At 43.3% G+C, this 19,496-nt stretch overlaps 1 protein-coding gene across 5 annotated transcripts in view; it reads right to left on the bottom strand.

Annotated features, from left to right (window-relative positions):
* Window positions 1–279: 279 nt before the first annotated feature.
* The window catches only part of LOC129358778 (alpha-actinin-4-like), a 59,394-nt gene continuing 40,177 nt past the window's right edge, over window positions 280–19,496 (bottom strand). The window contains exons 4-23 of one of the 5 annotated variants that reach the window (XM_055027918.1): window positions 15,596–15,682; window positions 14,247–14,334; window positions 13,888–13,966; window positions 13,718–13,799; window positions 12,459–12,544; window positions 9,602–9,694; window positions 9,380–9,505; window positions 9,193–9,297; window positions 8,486–8,633; window positions 7,519–7,669; window positions 7,326–7,434; window positions 6,533–6,673; window positions 6,036–6,218; window positions 5,366–5,500; window positions 5,113–5,292; window positions 4,348–4,494; window positions 3,732–3,812; window positions 2,910–2,975; window positions 1,894–2,052; window positions 280–1,362 (exon numbers count right to left, since the gene is read on the bottom strand). In XM_055027918.1, the coding sequence (XP_054883893.1) occupies window positions 1,204–1,362; window positions 1,894–2,052; window positions 2,910–2,975; window positions 3,732–3,812; window positions 4,348–4,494; window positions 5,113–5,292; window positions 5,366–5,500; window positions 6,036–6,218; window positions 6,533–6,673; window positions 7,326–7,434; window positions 7,519–7,669; window positions 8,486–8,633; window positions 9,193–9,297; window positions 9,380–9,505; window positions 9,602–9,694; window positions 12,459–12,544; window positions 13,718–13,799; window positions 13,888–13,966; window positions 14,247–14,334; window positions 15,596–15,682 (2,405 nt within the window). In that variant the 3' untranslated portion in view covers window positions 280–1,203. Of the gene's footprint in view, window positions 1,363–1,893; window positions 2,053–2,909; window positions 2,976–3,731; window positions 3,813–4,347; window positions 4,495–5,112; window positions 5,293–5,365; window positions 5,501–6,035; window positions 6,219–6,532; window positions 6,674–7,325; window positions 7,435–7,518; window positions 7,670–8,485; window positions 8,634–9,192; window positions 9,298–9,379; window positions 9,506–9,601; window positions 9,695–10,785; window positions 10,872–12,458; window positions 12,545–13,717; window positions 13,800–13,887; window positions 13,967–14,246; window positions 14,335–15,595; window positions 15,683–19,496 lie in introns of all 5 variants that reach the window. The other 4 variants (XM_055027917.1, XM_055027916.1, XM_055027914.1 and 1 more) reach the window with 4 other exon arrangements.

Genomic DNA, 19,496 nt, shown 5'->3' with positions numbered 1-19,496 from the left:
TAGATTTTTAATTCTCCAATGATAGAAAAACTCAAATGTATTTGTTTTGGTTGTTGATGAACTTACATTTTTATCCCAGCAGGTGGCAGCGTGCACAAGACGCATTAAAGGATAGAAAGTGTTAATTAAAGGGTGATTTTTATCAGGAAAGATGTTTTAAACATAAAATCCAGACGCAACATTTTTGATTGTATTTTTCCATCCAGAGGAAAAAAAATCAGAGTTAAAAAAAATCAGAGTTAAAACATTTAAACCCAGACTAAAGGAAGAGGCGAGACGTTTTGTAAGGAAACTTTTTATGTGTGCTTTGTGAAAGTCATGTATCATTAGACAGAAGGCGTTGCAGTTTCCAGTACAGCAGATAAGGTTCGATATTAAAGAGTACAAAAAAAGGAAAAAAATAATCACCATTTCAGAGTTAATTTCTCTTCAACCTAACGTTTCATCCGCCCCTCCGGCCGCCTCCCCCTCCTCCCCCGTTAGTGCGGATGTTACTCTAATTACCCGAGCGAGAACTCGAGGCCGGTCAGAACATGATTGCATAGTTTCTGGTTTTTCTTAATTTGGTTGTGGTTTGACATGATGGGAGCGTTTAAATAAGTACACCCCTCCTCTGGGAGGGGAGTGGCGGGACGGAGGACGCCTTCCAGAAAGACAGGAAGTCTCAGAGATAAATTTGAGTATTTGTTCGGATGGGCGAGCAGGAAGCCGGCCGATTCGCCGCCGGGGAACCCCCCGACCCCGCCGCCTGGAAATAAACAACCGGCTCTGGGAGGAGAGGAAGAGCCCCCCCCCCCCCCCCAGCATATATCTCTAGGATCTAATACACAGACCTTGCCAGCTGCTGGAGGAGACCCTGACCTTTGACCCCTGACCCCTCCCACCTGGCAAGAAGAAACAAATTATAATAAAATAAACAAAATTAGCATAAGTATCAGATTAGCTTGTGTGGTTCCCCCCCCCGGTCCAGAATGCTGCCCCCCCGCCCCAGTTTGACCCACAAAACAAAACAAAAACCAAACAGGTGAACTCAGGAAGTGCTGCCCCTGGATGTGCCTGTGCTGAACCTTCAGGACCTCCGGTTGAATCAACAAGCCGCGGGCCGGACAAATATTCTGGGAATCAAACAGGCACATCCGGGGGCAGCCAACAGGAAGCCCAGGGCCCACGGGCCCCTCAGGGCCCCCCAGGGGGCCTCCACCTCTACAGGTCGCTCTCTCCGTACAGGGCCGTGGAGAACGACATGTAGTCCAGGGCGCCGGGGACGCCGTCGGGCCCGGCGTACGGCGCCATGCGGGCGATGCAGTACTCGGCCTGGTCCGGCGGCAGCTCCCTCCGCAGCTCGTCTGCCGTGATGAAGTTCTGACGGGACAAAAACGAGAAACTGAAGCGACTCAAAATGAGCGAGAAGTATCTAAAGAACAACGCAGGGAGAGCCGAGGCGCCGGCGCTACTGGAGCGTTGGAACCAGAACCCTGCAGCAGCGACAGGTTCTGATCATGTAGAGCGAAATCTGAACAAACAGCCTTTTGTCTGGAAAATCAGCCAAAACTTCAGTTTCTAGAAGGTTCGTTGATTAAATCCATCATTGGATTCCACAGGAAGTTAAAAACTAACAGAAATTTCATCCAAAAAGTTGAAAAAAGCTGAATGGGTCGAAGGTCGGCTGGCGCCGTCTGACCCGTTTAAACGGCTTCTGGCTTCAGGTTTTCAATGAGATAAAATGTGTTTTAAATACCAACAGTTTTGGCCTGAATGTCCTGACCGAGCTGCCAATCAGAGTTTTCAACTGAAACAACAGGAACAGGATGGTGGTCCGGACCCGGCAGTCCGGCGCCGGCGGTCCGGCGCCAGCGGTCCGGCGCCAGCGGTCCGGACCCGTCCTCTGCTCACCTTGTCTCCTGCCAGGATCTTGAAGGAGGCGATGACCTGGTCGGCCGTGTCCGTGTCGGTCGTTTCCCTGGACATGAAGTCGATGAAGGCCTGGAAGGTCACGACCCCGGTGCTGTTGGGATCCACGATGCCCATGATGCGGTTGAACTCGCTGTCACCCTGGCAACCGAGAGAGCAGCAGAGGTTAACCGGGGCGAGGCGGCGGCTGGGGTCAGACACAGAGGTTACTGACGGGAGGAAACATCCAGAGGACTGGGCGCTTCATTTCCCAGCATGCATGAGGGCGGCGCGGTCTGATCGCAGGTTAACGTGCGACGGAGACAAACTGCTGGGTGATTCATGCTGAGACAAACGGACAAATGGACGGGGAGGGAAAACGTGACAGAAGTTCAGGCGTCTGCAGGTGAAGAGCAGGAAACTGAACTCAGTTCTGACCCGGAGCAAAAACAACCATCATTTAAGTGAACGATTGATCGATTACTCTGATTAATTGATTGCCCATCTATAAAGTTTGCACATTCTGTAGATTTTTCATTTTAATAAAATAAAAGATGCAAATAAAACAATTAATTCTTTTTAAACAAGGAAAAAGTTTCATTGCCAAGGTGACATAACATTCCTTTAGGGGGCGCTAAAAACCCAACAGTGTGAAAAGCTCAGTTCTTTCTGCTCGACTTCATGCTGATCTGGTGATTAGTTTTGGATGAACTGATCAAAAATCGATAGCCAAAGGTGATTAAGAGGATCCTTTTCTTTTCCTTTTTTTTTTTTTACAAAATTTGGAATAAAACCTGTCACTTTCTGGGAATTCTTTTAATCTTAAATGCAAACTACATACTTTTTATACAGTTTGAGGCGAATTACTGCTCTGAGTATTTTGTTTGTTCAACAAATACATTTTTTTGAATTGAGTTAACGATTAATCAATGACTGAACTAGTTAATCCTTCGCTGCATCGTTCAGGTGAGTTTTCACCTGCAGGCGCCCTGAGGAACACCAGGCAGCAGCAGCAGTACCAGACTGTTTCCTGTAGAAATGAGCAGAGCCCGGAAATCCTCCGACACCATCTGACCCGATCGCTTCTGCAGCCGCCGCAGCACAGCAAAGGTCGAAGGTCAGGGAGACGAGGAAAGGACGGACAGAGATATAGGGAGGTGGAAGACGTGAAGATAAAACCAGTTAACAGCTGCAGCGTGAAACACAGAGCGAGAGACAGAGACCCCTGGTGGACAGACAGGAACATCACAGCTGCCTGATCGCCGCGCCGATGACCCAAAGACCCAAAGACAACCGGACCGGCCGGGACCGACGGAGCAGGAGGGCCGGCTGATCGCTGACCCAACGTCACCTCCAGGTTAAATCCACAAACTGACCGTTTAAAGTAAATAACTGAGGAAAATGTGTTGAAATAAATAATTTCTCCTCTTATGGTCTGTAAAATACGGAAGCCTTTTACTGCCAGAGATTGGAAATAAATTCAGGAGAAACTTTCCAGTTTCAACAACATTTAAAAAAGCAAACAAAAAAACCCTGATTTCTCTCTCAATGAAACCAAATTCTACGATTATTATAGTTTCCAGAGAAACAGCAACGTAAAGCTCAGCCCTGATTTCAGGGTTGGAGGTGATTGTCAGCGATGGCTGCCGGTCTCCGGACCCGTCGGCCTCCGGACCAGCCGGTCTCCGGGGGCCCGACGGCCTCCCCCCGGCCTCCCTCCGGACCCGCTGGCCTCCCTCCGGACCCGCCGGCCTCCCTCCGGACCCGCTGGCCTCCCTCCGGACCCGCCGGCCTCCCTCCGGACCCGCCGGCCTCCCTCCGGACCCGTCTGGAGCCCCTACCTGCTTGTCGTTCTCCACATCGTAGCCCAGACTGATCAGACAGGCCTTGAACTCCTCCGCCTTCAGTCCCCCGCTGTGATCCTGCGGTCGCCAGACAGCCGTCAGAGCGACGCATCATGAGGATGAATGGAGAACGAGGAACGATGCGATGGAAGGATGATGGAGGGACGATGGAGGGACGATGGAGGATGTTAGACGACGTCAAAACAAAAACACAGCAGACACAATGAATGTGACGACAGAGTGACTGAAACATGGCGGAGTGATGAACGTGTGACCTTCTCATCCTTATGATGCTTCCAGTTTAACAAAACCACAGAGAGGGATACCATGACACAACTGGCCTAGTTAAAGCAACTGAAAATGGAGAAAAATACGAGCAATTCCTGAAAAATCCAAAGGAATTTCATTTCCCATTGATTCTGACAGAATCTAAAACAATCAGCAGAAGAACGACGCGCTCCGTTTATGGAAATCAAAATGGCCGCCGTCAGCAGCAAATCTCAGAGAAAAACACCAGCAAATATTTAAATCTGCAAAATTTGAAGCTTCCTTGAACAAACTGTTGTGGATGTAGATCAAGAGGAGAAAGGTGGTGTAGCGAGTGACCCCTGACCTTGTCAAAGTGGTTGAAGGAGGCGCGGTACTCGAACAGCTGCTCCTGGCTGATGCCTTTGGCGTCGCGCGTCAGGATCTGGTTCTCCACCTCGTTGATGGTTCTGGCGATGGTGGTGAGCAGCTGCTCCCAGCCCACACGGAGGTGCTGCAGCAGAGAAACAAATCGTTACCGCCGCCGATCGGAACGACGCGTCGGATCAAACTCTATAAACGTCTTTTTATCTGTAAACTCACTGAAGATGAATACATAAATGAAGAGGTGGAGCATAGACATTGTTTATAAGCATTTTTGTAAATGTTATTTCATTGAATATAATTTCAGATCCTTGTAAAACTTTTCTTCAGGGTAACTTAGACAGTGAGCCGTTATTATTGTTACAGGTTAGTTTTCTAAACTACAGAAAAGTTACTGTTAGCGAAACTGTGAAAAATTGGACTGATGTTGATATGCGACAGTAACTCTGCTGTTCTGTCAGGTTACCAGTGTTTGTTTCGTAAATTTATTTTTACCCAATAAAAAAGCCCCAACAATAGGTGATGAAATCTGTGTCAACTGCAGGAACTTTAAATGTCCAGCAGGGGTCAGTGTTCAGTTCAACAGGATCCACTTCCTGCAGAAAACTGATCATTTGCTTGGTTTTAGTTCATCTTTTAGTACTTTTGACTCGATTTTGATCAAACGTTTGGATCCTGTGTTGGATGAACCTCGTTGCAGTTAAAACTGAAGTTTTTAAAAACCCTGTTATCCGCCCAGTGATTTCACCTCCATGGTGTAGGACGTGTACTGGTTGTCAAAGATCAGCGCCTCCTGGATCTGCTGGTGGTGTCCCTCCAGCTTGTTGATCTCCGGCATGTAGGACATGATGGTCGTCTGGTAGTCCTTCAGGTTGGTCAGCTGGTCCTCCAGGGTGCCGTTCATCTCGATGGATATCCTGCCGATTTCCTGTGGACACAAACGGAGCGGTCACGATCCGAACCGACCGCCGGGAACGTTCGCCAGCTCAGTCGCCCGTTACCTCCATCTTGGCCTGGAGGTAGGCGCCGACGGCGTTGGCCTGGGCGGCGAACGTGGCTCTCAGCGAGTCGTTGTTGTTCTGTTTGTTCAGCTCGTCCTGCAGGGCGTTGTCGCGCTGCGGCACCATGGCCATGGCCTGCAGGACACACAACGGGAAACGCTGATGTTACCGGACTGGAAAGACTAAACGATCTGAGCGATACCAAGTACAAGGGTTTCACATTTCACAGGTCAGAAAAAGATTTAAATTAAGAAAAAAAATGTTAAGTTAGAAGGTGGTCAATGATGCTAGCTTGATTATGAAAACCTTAACATGTAGTTGTGGTGCAGAATTCAGTGCAGCACAACCTGGAAACAACCTGAGGATACGAGTCAATGCAGAGTCATGGCGCCTGCAGCGCTGCTAGCTGCAGCGGCTAACGGGCGATGTCCAGTAATCGTCTGCTAAACGCAGTGACATAGCAAAAAGAAAAATTCAGCACCATGTTTATTTTCTCTTTAAGGAAACTTCTCCTCACTGGTAACCAGTTTAAAAAGACGAACTGAACTGGAAATAAACCCTCAAAAAGATCCAGAGAAAAAAAGAATCCAGCCAAGTTTTAAGAGAAACTAGACAACATGATAAAACCTGAGGAAGAATCAAATCTGTCTCCTCAGTGAGGCCAGCCCACCTTCTCCCACTTGCTGTCGATGCTCTTGGGCGTGATGGTGGTGTAGGGGTTGGCGCCGCTCAGCTTGATGCCGTTGCTCTGGGCGATCCGCTGCACCTCGGCCTGGATGGCCTGGATGGCCTCGCGCTCCTTGTTGGCCTCCGGCAGCGTGGACTTGAACTGCTCATGGGCCGAGATCAGACCCTGGCGGGACAACCAGAACATCAACGTCGACATTCAGCTCCTCGTCTGGATGTCCGTTATATTTACGTCTAATTTAACATTTGATGTAAAAGTTTAATATTCTGATAATGTCAAAAAAACACACAAAAAGAACGCTGGTTCTGCCGCCAGTTTTTTTTTTTTTTAAATTACGTTACTTTTACCACTTTTTTTATGAGATTAATAGAAATAAAACAAAAAACTAAATGGGATCTCGGGGTTAGCTTTAGCCACTAGCCTAAAGCTAACCCAGCCTAAAGCTAGGTGCTGTTGCGTTGCGCAGAGCGAGCAGCTACCTGGATCTCCTCGATGTTGTGAACGATGAACATGTCCTGCAGGTCCTCCATGGCGCCCTCCATCCAGTTGTTGAACGGCGCCGCCCTCTTGGCGTACTCCAGGTAGAGCTCATCTATCGACTCCAGCTGCTTCTCTGTTCTCTGGAGGCCAAAAGAACAAGATGGCCGTCAAAATGCAGCAGTGACGACTAAACTTAAAGCTTCTTGGACTATTTAATAGGAATCACTTCAGAGCTACTGCTCTAAGGTACAGATGAAGAACATGGAGGTAGTCTATAACAGTCCCACAGCATGATGCTATCTCTGCCGTGTTTGGTGCAATGTTGGGTTGAAAAGCTTTGCTGCAGTCACGTTCATTAATAATGGATAAAGATGCATGAATCAGAAAACATTAAAAAATCTTAAGGAATAAAATGATTAATCAGATTAATCACATTAAATTGATTAATTGTTAACTAAAATAGTTTGAAAAAAGGCATTTTATTAAACCAGCTTATTTAGAGCAATAATAACGTTAAAACTGTACAAAAATATTTACATTTAAGATAGAAAAAACTTTTTCTGTAGCCTTTTCTAAATCTGATCAAGCATTCACCAAAGGAGTGCCGTAAATTGTTTTTTTCTCTTTTAAAAATTAATTTGTTAATTTCCAAATTTTAAAGCATTTCTAATATTATAAAAGAAAAAGATTTAAATAATGTGCCAATTAATAAAATCAAAATAATTGCTACTTGTAGCTCAACCAGAGCTTTTCCCATCATGCAACGCTGCAAACCCGGTTTGACTGTTTTACCTCCAGTGACTCTTTGCGGCTGTGGGTGAGCGATCCCAGGATGTCCCACTGTTCGCAGATCTTCTGGCAGCGAGCGTTGACGCTGGCGGCGTCGTAATAGTCCAGTTCACTGTTGGACGCACGGAGGCAGTAAGTTACAGCGCCACCCAGGGGTCAGCACGGCCGTGTGCTGAAGCGCTCCACTTTTCCTTACTTGAGCTCCTGAGCGATGGCGGCGATCTGCTCCACTCGGTCCTGGTGGGCCGCCAGGTCGCTCTCGAAGGCCTCGTGTTTCCGTAGCAGCGCTTTCACCTCTGACAGAGTGGAGGTCTCGTAGTCTTTCTGGGTCAACATGGCCTCCTTACCTGCAGACGGGTCAAAGAGTCATTCATTCACCAAACGGCAGATTCAAACCTGACGATCTCGCTTAGATATCAACACTGGGGCTGAAACGATTAATTTCATTAATCACTTTTAATTAATCAAATTAATCTTTCATTAAAACAGTAAGCGATTAAAAATCAGACTTAAAAAGCACATTTACTGAAACGCCACTCTGTATATCTCACTGTTGCTAGTTTTGCCAGCTGCTGTTTCTGCTTTTAAGCTGAAAACTAGTTTAGTTTAAACTGAACAAAAATATATACATGATGTATTTAAAGTGAAAAACCACTTACAATCATTTTATACATTAGAAACACATTAAAATATGCAAAATAAACAATTTAAAAAAAGAAAATGAACATATTGCATAAAATGCAATATCAGCATTTCTTTAGAGAACATTGAGAAAAATATTTGTCCATAAGTTCTGCTCTGAACATTTTAGCTTCAATCTTTAGCTTAACCTCGTTCAAATTCAGTAAAAAAATCCATTTAGAACATTTTGTCATCAAATTATTCAGCAGTTAATTAAAAAAATAAAGATTTTCTAGCTGCTGATTCATTTTTTTGCTTCCTAATGTATTTATAATATTACATAAAGATTTAAGTGGTTAAATGAAAAATCAGCAGAATGAGACTTTCCCCCCCCGATTAATTATCAAAATAATAGTTCAAAATCTTAAACAGCTAATAGTAATTAAAATAATCAGTTATTAAAATAATCAATAGTGGGATTTCTAAGCCACACCTTTAAATGAAGCATAAATCTAAAGACTCCATGAAACTCGGCGTCGTACCGTCAGTCCAGGATTCATGGATGGCGGCTTTCTGGTGGAACTTCTCCGCCAGATGCTCGAGTCTCTCCAGACGCCGGATCTCGCTCAGGATCCACTCCTCGTATCCCTTCTCCGCTCCCTCCAGGGTGTGCCACGCCGTGTTTATGTCCTGCAACGCAACAGCACAGTGACCAACAGCTTAACGTCTGCTTTCATGTCATGAACCGGAGGTTCTGCTTCCATTTGGAAGAAGTTTTATTCCAGAATGATTTTGGAAATCAAAGGAAAGTTTTAAAAAACTTTGTTGCATTGTTAGCATGTTTGGCTATAGGCTAACATGTGAACTGGCTGATGCAGCAACTTAATAGAAACTTTAAACTTTTTTGCTTTTTTTTTTTGCACAGTTGAAGATTTTAACAAAATATTTGCTTCAGTCAGCAACTATCCCTTTAAGCTAACATTAGCATTTTAGCCAAGCATTTGAAAACTTCCACTTATTTCCTTCATTTTTCCACGTTGAGTTTCATGTGTTCATTCTGAGTAAAGACCAACTAGAACATCTTCCAAGGCAACAAAATTCTAGTAAATGTTGACTTTCAGGTCTTCTTAGATTGGGGTTCAGTCAATTTATTTCAGGTTGCCAGTGATGAAGCAAACGCTGCCTCCGGGTTAGCATACAGATAAAATAGTTTGACCACTGGGGTAATTTAACATGAAGGTTTACGTACGGACACCATGCGTCCTTCTGACGGCATGAAGGCAGGTCTGTTGTTCAGTCTCAGTTTGGTCTGCAGAGTGTTGAAGCTGATCTCCAGCTGACACTTTTCCTGGACCTGAAACGGGATCAGATCGTTCAGCAGAGACAATGTCAGACTTTTAATGAGCTCCAGGTAAAAACACAGTTTACTGCTGGACCTTGGGTGGTTTGTGAACTGTGCGGTAATCTCTGAAGTCCTCCTGTTTGGCCTGCAGGTCTTTCACGGTTTTCTCCTGGGTTCGGTTCTCCAGCCAGGGGATCGTCCGACGAATCCACTCCAGCAGCTGGATTGAAGTAGGAAGAAAAGCCCAGAAAATGTAAAAAAAAAAAAATACATGCAGAAATATTGCAACGTTTAATGAACGGTGCGTCGAACTCACGTCGCTGGCGAGCTTCTCGTAATCCTCCATCATTTGTTCATTCTCCTGATTGACAGCCAGCACTTTGCAGATGCGATTAGCAGCAGTCTCAGCCTATCAGGAGACAAAGAGTGACTAACCTCCAATTTAAACTTTGCTCTGATCATCTCCAGCAGATATTACAATCACTAAGCTTAACTGTTTGGATTAGTGCCTCTGGGTTTTAATAACTGTCTCCTTCCATTTTCGTGAAAACATATTCCACACGCAGGCAATTAATGTTTTAAAAAGTGACAAATGAAGCTGTCTAAAATGAGAAGCTACTGATGGCATGCAATCGCTTCTGATGATTAGTGCAAAGTGCCACAAAAACCCCCAAAAAATCAGTGCTGAAACTCCATGCGTCTCCCATCCAAACGTGGGAATCAAATCCATCCATCTAGTTACAGATTTATGGAACGCTGAAGTCCACATCAGAGCGTCTAGGATATAACACTACCACTGGAATAAAAGACAACATATCCAAAACAATCAAAACCTTCATCATCCAAAGGCTAGAATGAGTCTAAAATGTTCTACTTTACAATGAATATTCATCTTTGTTTGGAAAGTGTGAACAGCAGGGAAGAAACTGGAGTCGTCAGCTGGGTTTTCCAGAAACAGTCGGTTTAAAAACGGATCAGAGCGAAAAACCCAGCCGACATCACAAAGCAGAAACAGAAGAACCGGACAGGTTGTCGTTTACAGAGCCCCCATCATGTTCATTAATTTACAAATCAACCTTAAATATTTAAAACCAGCGCTGAAACCATCAATTATCAATTAATTAAAGAGTCTGTATACTCCAGTTAATGATTAATCGATTACTAAATTAGTTGGTTTGAAACAAAATTTAATCTCGATTAATCATTTCAGCCCTCAAGCCCTTGATGCCACGTTTAAATAAAATCAAATCTGGTCCTGGTGCAGCAATATCAGCTTTTGTAAAATGATTATTTGAATAATCACGATTAATTGTTGCAGCTCTGAAATGGTTGCTGTATTTAGCGAAGTTTAATAAATTAAATCAAATCTGAAGTCATGTTCTGATGTATAAAAGCCGGTCCTGTCTGAATTAAACGTGTCGGCTGATGGGGAACTCTGCGGCGTTTGCAGGATTTTCTTGGTGGAGGCGTTAGTGTGATTTTGAAGCGTGAGGAGCTCACCTTCTGTGCGCCAGAGAAGGCGTGATAGAAGCAGGAGACATAGGTCATAATGGCCTTCTCATCCGGCCTCAGAGTACCCACGATGTCTAAAGGCATCCCCAGCAGAACAGAAACAGAGGGAAAACAGAAAGAGTGAAGCCAAAGCTGAAAACACCCAGAGCTCAACGCTTCCTGGCCCCCAGCAGGGGGCCCACAGCTTCAGCTTCCTCCTAAAACTCAGATCACCTTGAGGGAAGAGACACCAGAAAGGTCTGAGAGGCTGGGACACGAACAGGGGAACAAACCTGAACGAGTCTGCAGATCAGAAACAGATCCGCTGCCTGCAGAATGCTGCCAAACCGTCATAATCCCAGAATCCACCGTCTAAATTAACTGTCTGGAAATCCGAGAAGTGAGCTGCTGATTCTAAAAATATGCTACATCAGCAACTTGGCTCCAAACTGGAGCACTGAAGGTTGAGAGAAAACCTCAGTTTTTCTTCTCAAACAAAAGGAGAAAAGGTCAAAGTGAAGCTCATCCACTGAAAGCTCACAACAAATGAGGGTGAAAGAAACAAAAACAGAAAAAAAAACCCTGCAGGGGAGATTTAGACTATTGTAGACGTATTTTAATGATTAATTAGATCTAAAAATGGCACATTGTGCAGATTTTTCATCACTTATACTTCAATGTTAAAAATGCAAATGACTTGATTCCTTTTAATTGTAAAATGTTTGATTATTTGTAACAAAGAATGGATCTGAAACTAAAAGAAAGCCAGAATAATTAAACGAACTCTGTCTGCTGATATGATGGAGATTTTTTCAATAATCCGATTAATAAATGTATTTTACAGATTTTGAACCAGGTGAAACTTAAACTGCCACTTGAGTTTTGAGTAGAACAGAAACAATCCAAACAAATTGTGTTAAAATAAAAACAAATCCTTAATGTCCAAATTAAATACAAAAGTAGAACTATAAAGATATCCTGGAATAATTTTGGTATCCAACTAAGAATAAAACAGGTTTGGTCTGATTATCTGGTTTCAACTGTAAACATTGTTCTCCAAATTTAGGATTTTAATGAAATGTTAGATTGCACTTTATTACAAACTGTGCAGTTTGAATATCATTTTACAAACAATAAACACCAGAATTAAAGAACTTAAGTGTCTTTAAAAACAGGTTTAATTTGGAAAATTTATTACAAAATTCCTTGCAAATATTTCACAAAATCAGCTTTACTGATTGTGAAAAAAACTCATAAAATTCTGGATGATCTGCTTAATAAAGTCAGAATGTTCAGAAAAGAGGCAGCTGATATTCCCAGTTTGACCACTAGATGTCAGCGCCTGCTTCAAAGTGACCTTTTAACCTTCCTGCTGCTTCCTGTGCGTGCAGAGCGGATTGGGTGGACTGGTTATCGTTTTGCTTACTTGGCACTTTGAACTCTTACAGTTCAGGTCATAAAGTTTTCTGAGCTGAAAAACTTTTTAAAAAAAGGAGAAAATCCAACTTTCAATCATCAAGTTCAAGATTTAAGCAGCAAGTTTTTTTCTGCAGACTCTTTTCAGAACCGACTCGTTCGCGTTTGTGTCCCAACATGTGCATCGCCTGTGGTGAGCGGGTGAGGCCATGCTGGACAGGAAGCGGTTGTTAGTAGGAGGAGGTCAGAGGTCAGGTCAGCGGTACCTTCTGTGCTCCAGAGAAGGCATGGTAGAAACTGGACACATAGGTCATTATGGCTTTCTCATCGGGTCGAGCGGTGTTCACAATGTCTACAGGGGGAGACGAGGTTATGAACAGAGACACGGCCGGCACCCGGCTCAGAGCGGATCATAAAACCACAAACAACACAGATTAGTCCTGGAGACGTCTTATCTGCAAAAAATAAACAGATCAGGCAGCGTCGCATGCGCCAGGCAGCGTCGCATGCGCCAGGCAGCGTCGCATGCGCCAGGCAGCGTCTCACCGCTGCGGCTCAGGTGCAACATCTACACCGAAGGATGATGGGAAGGAGCGGAGCAGGATGGGCCGATTGCACCGAAAAAACGTTTTTATCAGGAGAAACAATCAAAACGGAAAGGTTTGAGCTTTTACACGTTTTTACTGGTAGCAATAAAAATCTATTTACTAATTTATTTACAGTTTAAAATGAAAGGCAGAGTATTTGGGTCAAGCTAAGAAAATAAGATCAAATTCTGAGAATTAAAAAGTTACAAGAATAAAGTCAAAATAAAAAGTTCCTTGACTTCATTCTGATATTGTTGCTACTTTAGACTCGTTGCAACTTTCCTTGCTTATTCTTTCGACTCTCACAATTAAAGTTGTGCAGTTACGACTTTTTATTTTCTCTTAGTTTGGTCCTGATACCAAACTGATCGTGTCGCATGTTGATGTGAAAACAATCTGAATGAAAAGTGGTTTGAAGGAAAAAACTAATCTCAAATGGTTTTAACGTCGTGTTCGTTTCAGAATCAGACGGCTGAAGGAGAAAAACTTGATTTTTCTTTTAAGTTTAACAGAAATAAAGTTTGAGCCACTAAATCCTGATGAATTAAAAGCAAAACAAAAAAAAAGTGAATGTTTGTGCATGTTGAACATTTTTTAATCTCTATATTCTGCTAAGATTACAGATTACAGCTTCCAGAAAGGAAACGGCCTGACCCGGAACCCGGCTTACTGACGTAAAACTAAAACTAAACTAAAACTCGATACGGGCTCTTCCGGCTCCCTTCACCACCATCCTGTAAAAAAAAAATATATATATATTTTTGCAGCGTTGACCTAAAAGTAGCTCCTGTAAAAACTGGATTTACTGGTGAAGGACTGCAGTCACATGCAGAGCAGCAGTAAAAGTCACTTTCTGCAAACTCAAACGATTAATGATTAAAGAAACTTTCTCAGAATGAATCGTCAGACGTTTTCCCTTCCGGTTTTCAGCCTCGTACCTTCAGCGTCCAACATTTTGGGGATGTCCAGGTGCTTCTCAGCCACCTCGAAGGCATTGTTCAGGTTAGTGACGGGGTCGTCCTGACAGAGAGAACACAGTGAAGTCAGTATTTCAGTTTATACGCAGCGCAGATGAAGTCTGGGAAATGTTTCCGGTTGAGTGGAGAACCTTTCTGAGGCTGTCGTAGTCGATGAGGTCGGGTCTGTGTCTGTGGATCAGAGCGTTGAAGGCGAGGCCGTCCTTCCAGCTGACAGGAAAATTTAACAATTAATGCAAACATTTCTAGGTTTCTCCTAAAGAATGCTCCAGTTTCTCCAGCAGGTGGCACTCTTTGAACAGAATTACGAAAAAATGTCTGTGGAAAATCTAATTAGATTACTGCAAAATGTGCGCCTTGATTAAGCTTATCGTTTCATTTAATTAAAAAACTGGCAAACTAATTACAAAGATTACGAAGCTCAGGAAATAAAGCTCTATTTCTGCAAGTTATCTGAATTGTTTCAGAAAACCGTCTGCAGTTTCGCTACCTGATGTGGAAGTTTTGCACGTTGACGTTCTTGTAAGGAGCCGTCTTCCTCTGGCACCACAGGAGGAGACCCTCCTTAGCAGACGTCTCTGCAGGGAGGAAGAGGAACAGTCTTCATCAGCAGCGCCCATTTCATCACAACTTCAGGGAAAGGTTAACATTTATACAGCAAGCATGAAAAAATATCACTCAATGTCATATCACAGGAAGAAAAATGGTGGTGATTTGACACCACCAGGAAAAAATATTCCTTATTTTTTTAATTAATCACATCCAAGGAGAAATTAATCAGTCTATTAGAGGAAAAAAAGAAAAAATTAATAGCTAATATGCTAACGCTAACGCAGTAGTGAAGCTGAGAAGAGGGCGAAGCTCAAAGGCAGAAGTTTAAAAGTGGAGCCAAAGAACAGAAAGTTAATTAAAACTTGAACTAAATTACAGAAGCAATAAATGAATAAAGTAGGTAGAGCTTATAAAATGACTCGAAGGTGTGGCAGAGAAAAAGACGGGATTGAAAGAGGAATAAAGTACAATTAAAAATAGCAGAGTGCAAATGGGGCGGAGCTAAAACACAGCAAAGGTAGAAGAGGACGTGGCCCAAAAGAGAAAAGTGGATGGAGTTTAAAAAACATTCACAAATTTGACTTTTGTCTCAACTTCAAGAGTTTTGGTAAAGACCTGCTGCTGAAACGGATTAAAAATGATCGACTTCATTTTTACTATGTAAAATCTATTCAAGCATCGGCTCTCATGAAGAGAAACATTCACGTTTTCACCAGTCAGCAGCTTCTTCCCAAAACTGATCCCACATCATGATACTTGCTGTACCGTGGCACCAACCGCCGCAGTCTGCTAACAGTCTGCTAACATGATGATAAAGTACCCTGAGCTGAGTGTGGAACAGGCACCGTTTTCCCCTCTGAGGGCATTAAAGAGAGAAACATCAGCAGATATTCAGTTTCTGCTTCGCCATGCAGGTCAGATCTGCTTTTCTACACCGATTCTCACCTCGCGGTGTGAGTGGGAACAGCTTGTTTTTCATTCTGCTTTGCACAATAAGCTCTGAAATCTGCATTTATGTGTGAAATTTACTGCTCCGGTTAAGAAAATGAATAAATTAAAGCCTCACCAGCAGCAGAGGAGTTGGAGGGTTTCTCCTGCTTGCAATTCCTGGATTTATTTCTACTTTATTTACATTTTATTAATTTGGGGAAAGAGTTTAAGCAACACCTGACCAAATGTCAATAGGAGAAGAGAAGGAAGCAAAAAGAGCTGAATATATTCTGATGAGCTTTAATCTCTCCATTTGTTTTGTCGTTCACCCGGATTGAACCCTCCAGGCTGCCGTACCTTCAACAGAGATGTCCTGGATGGCGAAGCGGAGGATGATGGTCCAGATCATTCCCAGCGTCATCTTGGCGTTCCCATCAACGATTTCTGCACAAAGAGAAGTTCGACACTTCAGTTAGCAAAGTCTTACCATAGATTAAACAAATCTAGGAAGTAATTAATCAGATTAATTGTGATTAATTGATTAAGATAATTGGGAGAGCAGTTTAGTAATCGATTGATCGTTAACAGGAGAATATGGACGAAACTCTGCCCACAGTCAGAGCTGAAATTAAGCCCAAACTTTAAAAAATATCTTTTTAAAAAAACTTTTGCCGCTTGAGGAGTTCTAGTTGAAGATGTTTACAGATGAAGATAATGTTTAATCTTAGATATTTATACTTTTTGTAATTTTTGCTTGAGCACAATTCATTGTTTCTGCAAACAGCTTATTTTTTGAGTCTATCCTCCAACGATTAATCGATTACTAATGTTGTCGACTATTTAAAGAACTGATTAATCACGATTAATCATTTAAGTTTTAATCGTTTTAGCAGAATGTTTTCCAGCAGAAAAGGTTGAGCTTTTCACATGTTGATGTTGGAAGGAATTTGTACCTGAAGATGAAACTTTTGATACAAATAATTAAGTATTGACTCAACTGTAGTCCTGCTGCAATAAGCAATAAATCAATTAATCGCATTATAAATTAAAATGAGCTCAGATTCTATTTTTAGGCCCGAGCAGCTAAGCGCTGCGAAGGCCTATTGTTTTCCTACTGTTTCTTATTATTATTCTGCCCCCCTAAAGAGGGGCCTTTTTGGGGGCTTTATCATATTCAAAAACTCACCAAACTTGGCGGACGCGTAAAGGGAGTTTCAAAATTTTGTATTTTAAGGTCATCGCAAAAATCCCATAAGAAATGGCTCAATAGCGCCACCTAGAAATTTTCAAAGGACCCTTTGCTATTCACTTACTTTATCCTAGAGACATGAAATTTGGTACACTTGTAGAGCTCCCCAAGATGCTTCAAATTTACAATTAATGTCATAGTGCAAGTATCACAGGAAGTCAGCCATTTTGGATTGAAGGTCCAATTTTGGGGCCATTTTTGCCGTTTACAGCCTTCGTATTTGATCGAACTCCTCCTAGGGATTTCGATTGATCGGCTTGAAACTCGTCAGTCTGCTCATAAGGCATGTCCCATCTAAAGTTATCAAAACGGTGAGTTTTTGAGTATGCTGAAGGGGGTTAGCAGGGGTCAAAGTTCACCTACTCGCCATAAAAAAATAAACTGCTATATCTCCTACACAGAAACTCACAGAGGCACCAAAGTTTCTGTGATTGATCATTATCGGGTCTCCTACAATACCCTATGGTCGAATGATGACATCACTTAGGCCACGCCCCATGAGAACAGGAAGTGTCATGTTTTACTGTGGACGGTCGCTATCTGACCCCTTTGACCTCATCAACATGAAACTGTGCCAAGACACAGAGAACATGTTGGTGTGTTGAGGATTCCAACCCCGACCACTTTGATGGAGCAGGTGGGCGTGGCGGCGTGGTGAAGTGACCTGTAACGCCATCGCCATACGTTTGGCTCTCAATTCCACATTTTCAGGCCCAGCTGCTCCAAACTCACAAGGATGGATCCTAATACACTCCCTTACAGGAATCCATCACAATATTTGGTGGGCGTGGCCTAATTTCTCTATAGCGCCCCCTAGAAAATTTTAAATGATCAGCCCCAAGCCATGCTTTAACCTACAATTACGAAACTTTGTACACATGTGTACCTTGTCAGGACTTACAAAAAAGTCTCTTGGAGCCATGGTCTAAACCCCAGAGGAAGTCGGCCATTTTAGATTGAAGTTCAGATTTTGATCCCATTTTTGGCGTTTATAAACCATTTCAGTAATTCGCCACTTGGGGTCAGTATTGCTCCACAAATGAAACAGCAGATAAACAAGATGAAGAACAATATCACTATTTCGCCAGTAGGTGTCAGTGTTCCTCCACCAATGAGAAACAGATCCACGGGCGGGATGGGCGTGAAAACTTTGTGAGAGCGTTGCCATGAAATTTCTAAAAGGATAGAAATGTCTCAGATAATTTTTGTTGAATTAAATCATGCAGTAAATGTAGCGTTTTCTTACTTCTTACAAACCATTTCAGTAATTCGCCACTCTGAGTAAGTATTACTCCAACAATGAAATAGAGTGCTTTAGAAACACAGCTGAAAATGATGAAAAATGACGAACTGTAGTACTTCGCCATGTGCATACGATCGGCTGTAAATGACACGTGATCATCCGACTGACGCCAAATGGATACGTATGACCTTTGTTGACCTCTAAAAATAACAACAGCATTGAAATATATTTTGACTCCACTGCGCGTCCTACATTAATCCGCCAGCTATATTTCTTCGCTAAACCAATGAATCTGCACCACATTTTTTGCATCGTCAAGGAGCGACTCCGAACGCATCAGTGCGTACCGCCTGGTAGACGGGCGCGGAAACTGCGCAACAACTTCTGTCTTAGCACGTGGCCAGCGTTGATGGAAACTGAGCAACAGCTTCTGCGGTGCGGGCGGAGGAGCTGAAAACTGCGTGAGAGCTTCTGTGGTGGCTGGCGTGAGGCGGCGGTTGCTCGTACCCCGCGGTGGACAATAGGCCGGAGCGGCGCTTCGCTGCGAGGGCCGTTCGAGGCTGCTTGCAGCTTTAATTATTATTATTCTCCCTCCAAATGAATTGGCTTTTTGGGGGCTTTATCATATTCAAAAACTCACCAAACTTGGCGGAGGCCTTAAGCCTGTTTCAAATTTACGTATTTTAAAGTCGTCGCAAAAATTCCACAAGAAATGGCTCAATAGCGCCACCTAGAAATTTTCAAAGGACCCTTTGCTATTCACTTACTTCATCGTAGAGACATGAAATTTGGTACACTTGTAGAGCTCCCAAGATGCTCAGAATTTACAATTAATGTCATAGTGCAAGTATCACAGGAAGTCGGCCATTTTGGATTGAAGGTCCAATTTTGAGCCCATTTTTGCCGTTTACAGCCTTCATATTTGATCGAACTCTCCTAGGGATTTCCATTGACCGGCTTCAAACTCGGTCAGTCTGTTCATAAGGCATGTCCCATCTAAAGTTATCAAAACTGTGAGTTTTTGAATATGCTGAAGGGGGGTTAGCAGGGGTCAAAGTTCACCTACTCGCCGTAAAAAAATAACTGCTATATCTCCTACACAGAAACTCATAGAGGCACCAAAGTTACTGTAATTAATCATCATTAGCTGCCCTACAATACCCTATGGTCGAATGATAACATCACTTAGGCCACGCCCCCTGAGAACAGGAAGTGTCATGTTTTACTGTGAACTGTCGCTATCTGACCCCTTTGACCTCATCAACATGAAACTGTGCCCAGACACAGAAAACATGTTGGTGTATTGAGGATTCCAACCCCGACCAGCTTCGATGGAGCAGGTGGGCGTGGCGGCGTGGCCAAGTGACCTGTAACGCCATCGCCATACGTTTGGCTCTCAATTCCACATTTTTGGGCCCTGCTGCTCCAATTTCACAAAGATGGATCCTCATCCACTCCCCGACAGGAATTTATCACAATATTTGGTGGGTGTGGCCTAATTTCTCTATAGCGCCCCCTAGAACACTTTAAATGATCAGCCCCAAGCCATGCTTTAACCTACAATTACGAAACTTTGTACACGTGTGTACCTTGTCAGGACTTACAAAAAGTCTCTTGGAGCCATTGTCTAAACCCCACAGGAAGTCAGCCATTTTGGATTGAAGTTTGGATTTTGACCCATTTTTGCCATTTACAGCCTTCGTATTTGATCGAACTCCTCCTAGGGATTTCGATTGATCGGCTTCAAAATCCGTCAGTCTGTTCAT

This window comes from Poeciliopsis prolifica, unplaced genomic scaffold (genome assembly GCF_027474105.1).
Source record: "Poeciliopsis prolifica strain line A6 unplaced genomic scaffold, Auburn_PproV2 SCAFFOLD004, whole genome shotgun sequence".
In the NCBI taxonomy this organism is placed as follows: domain Eukaryota; kingdom Metazoa; phylum Chordata; class Actinopteri; order Cyprinodontiformes; family Poeciliidae; genus Poeciliopsis; species Poeciliopsis prolifica.
The sequence above is the reverse complement of the archived record's forward strand: the minus strand, read 5'-3'. Positions and strand labels throughout refer to the sequence as shown.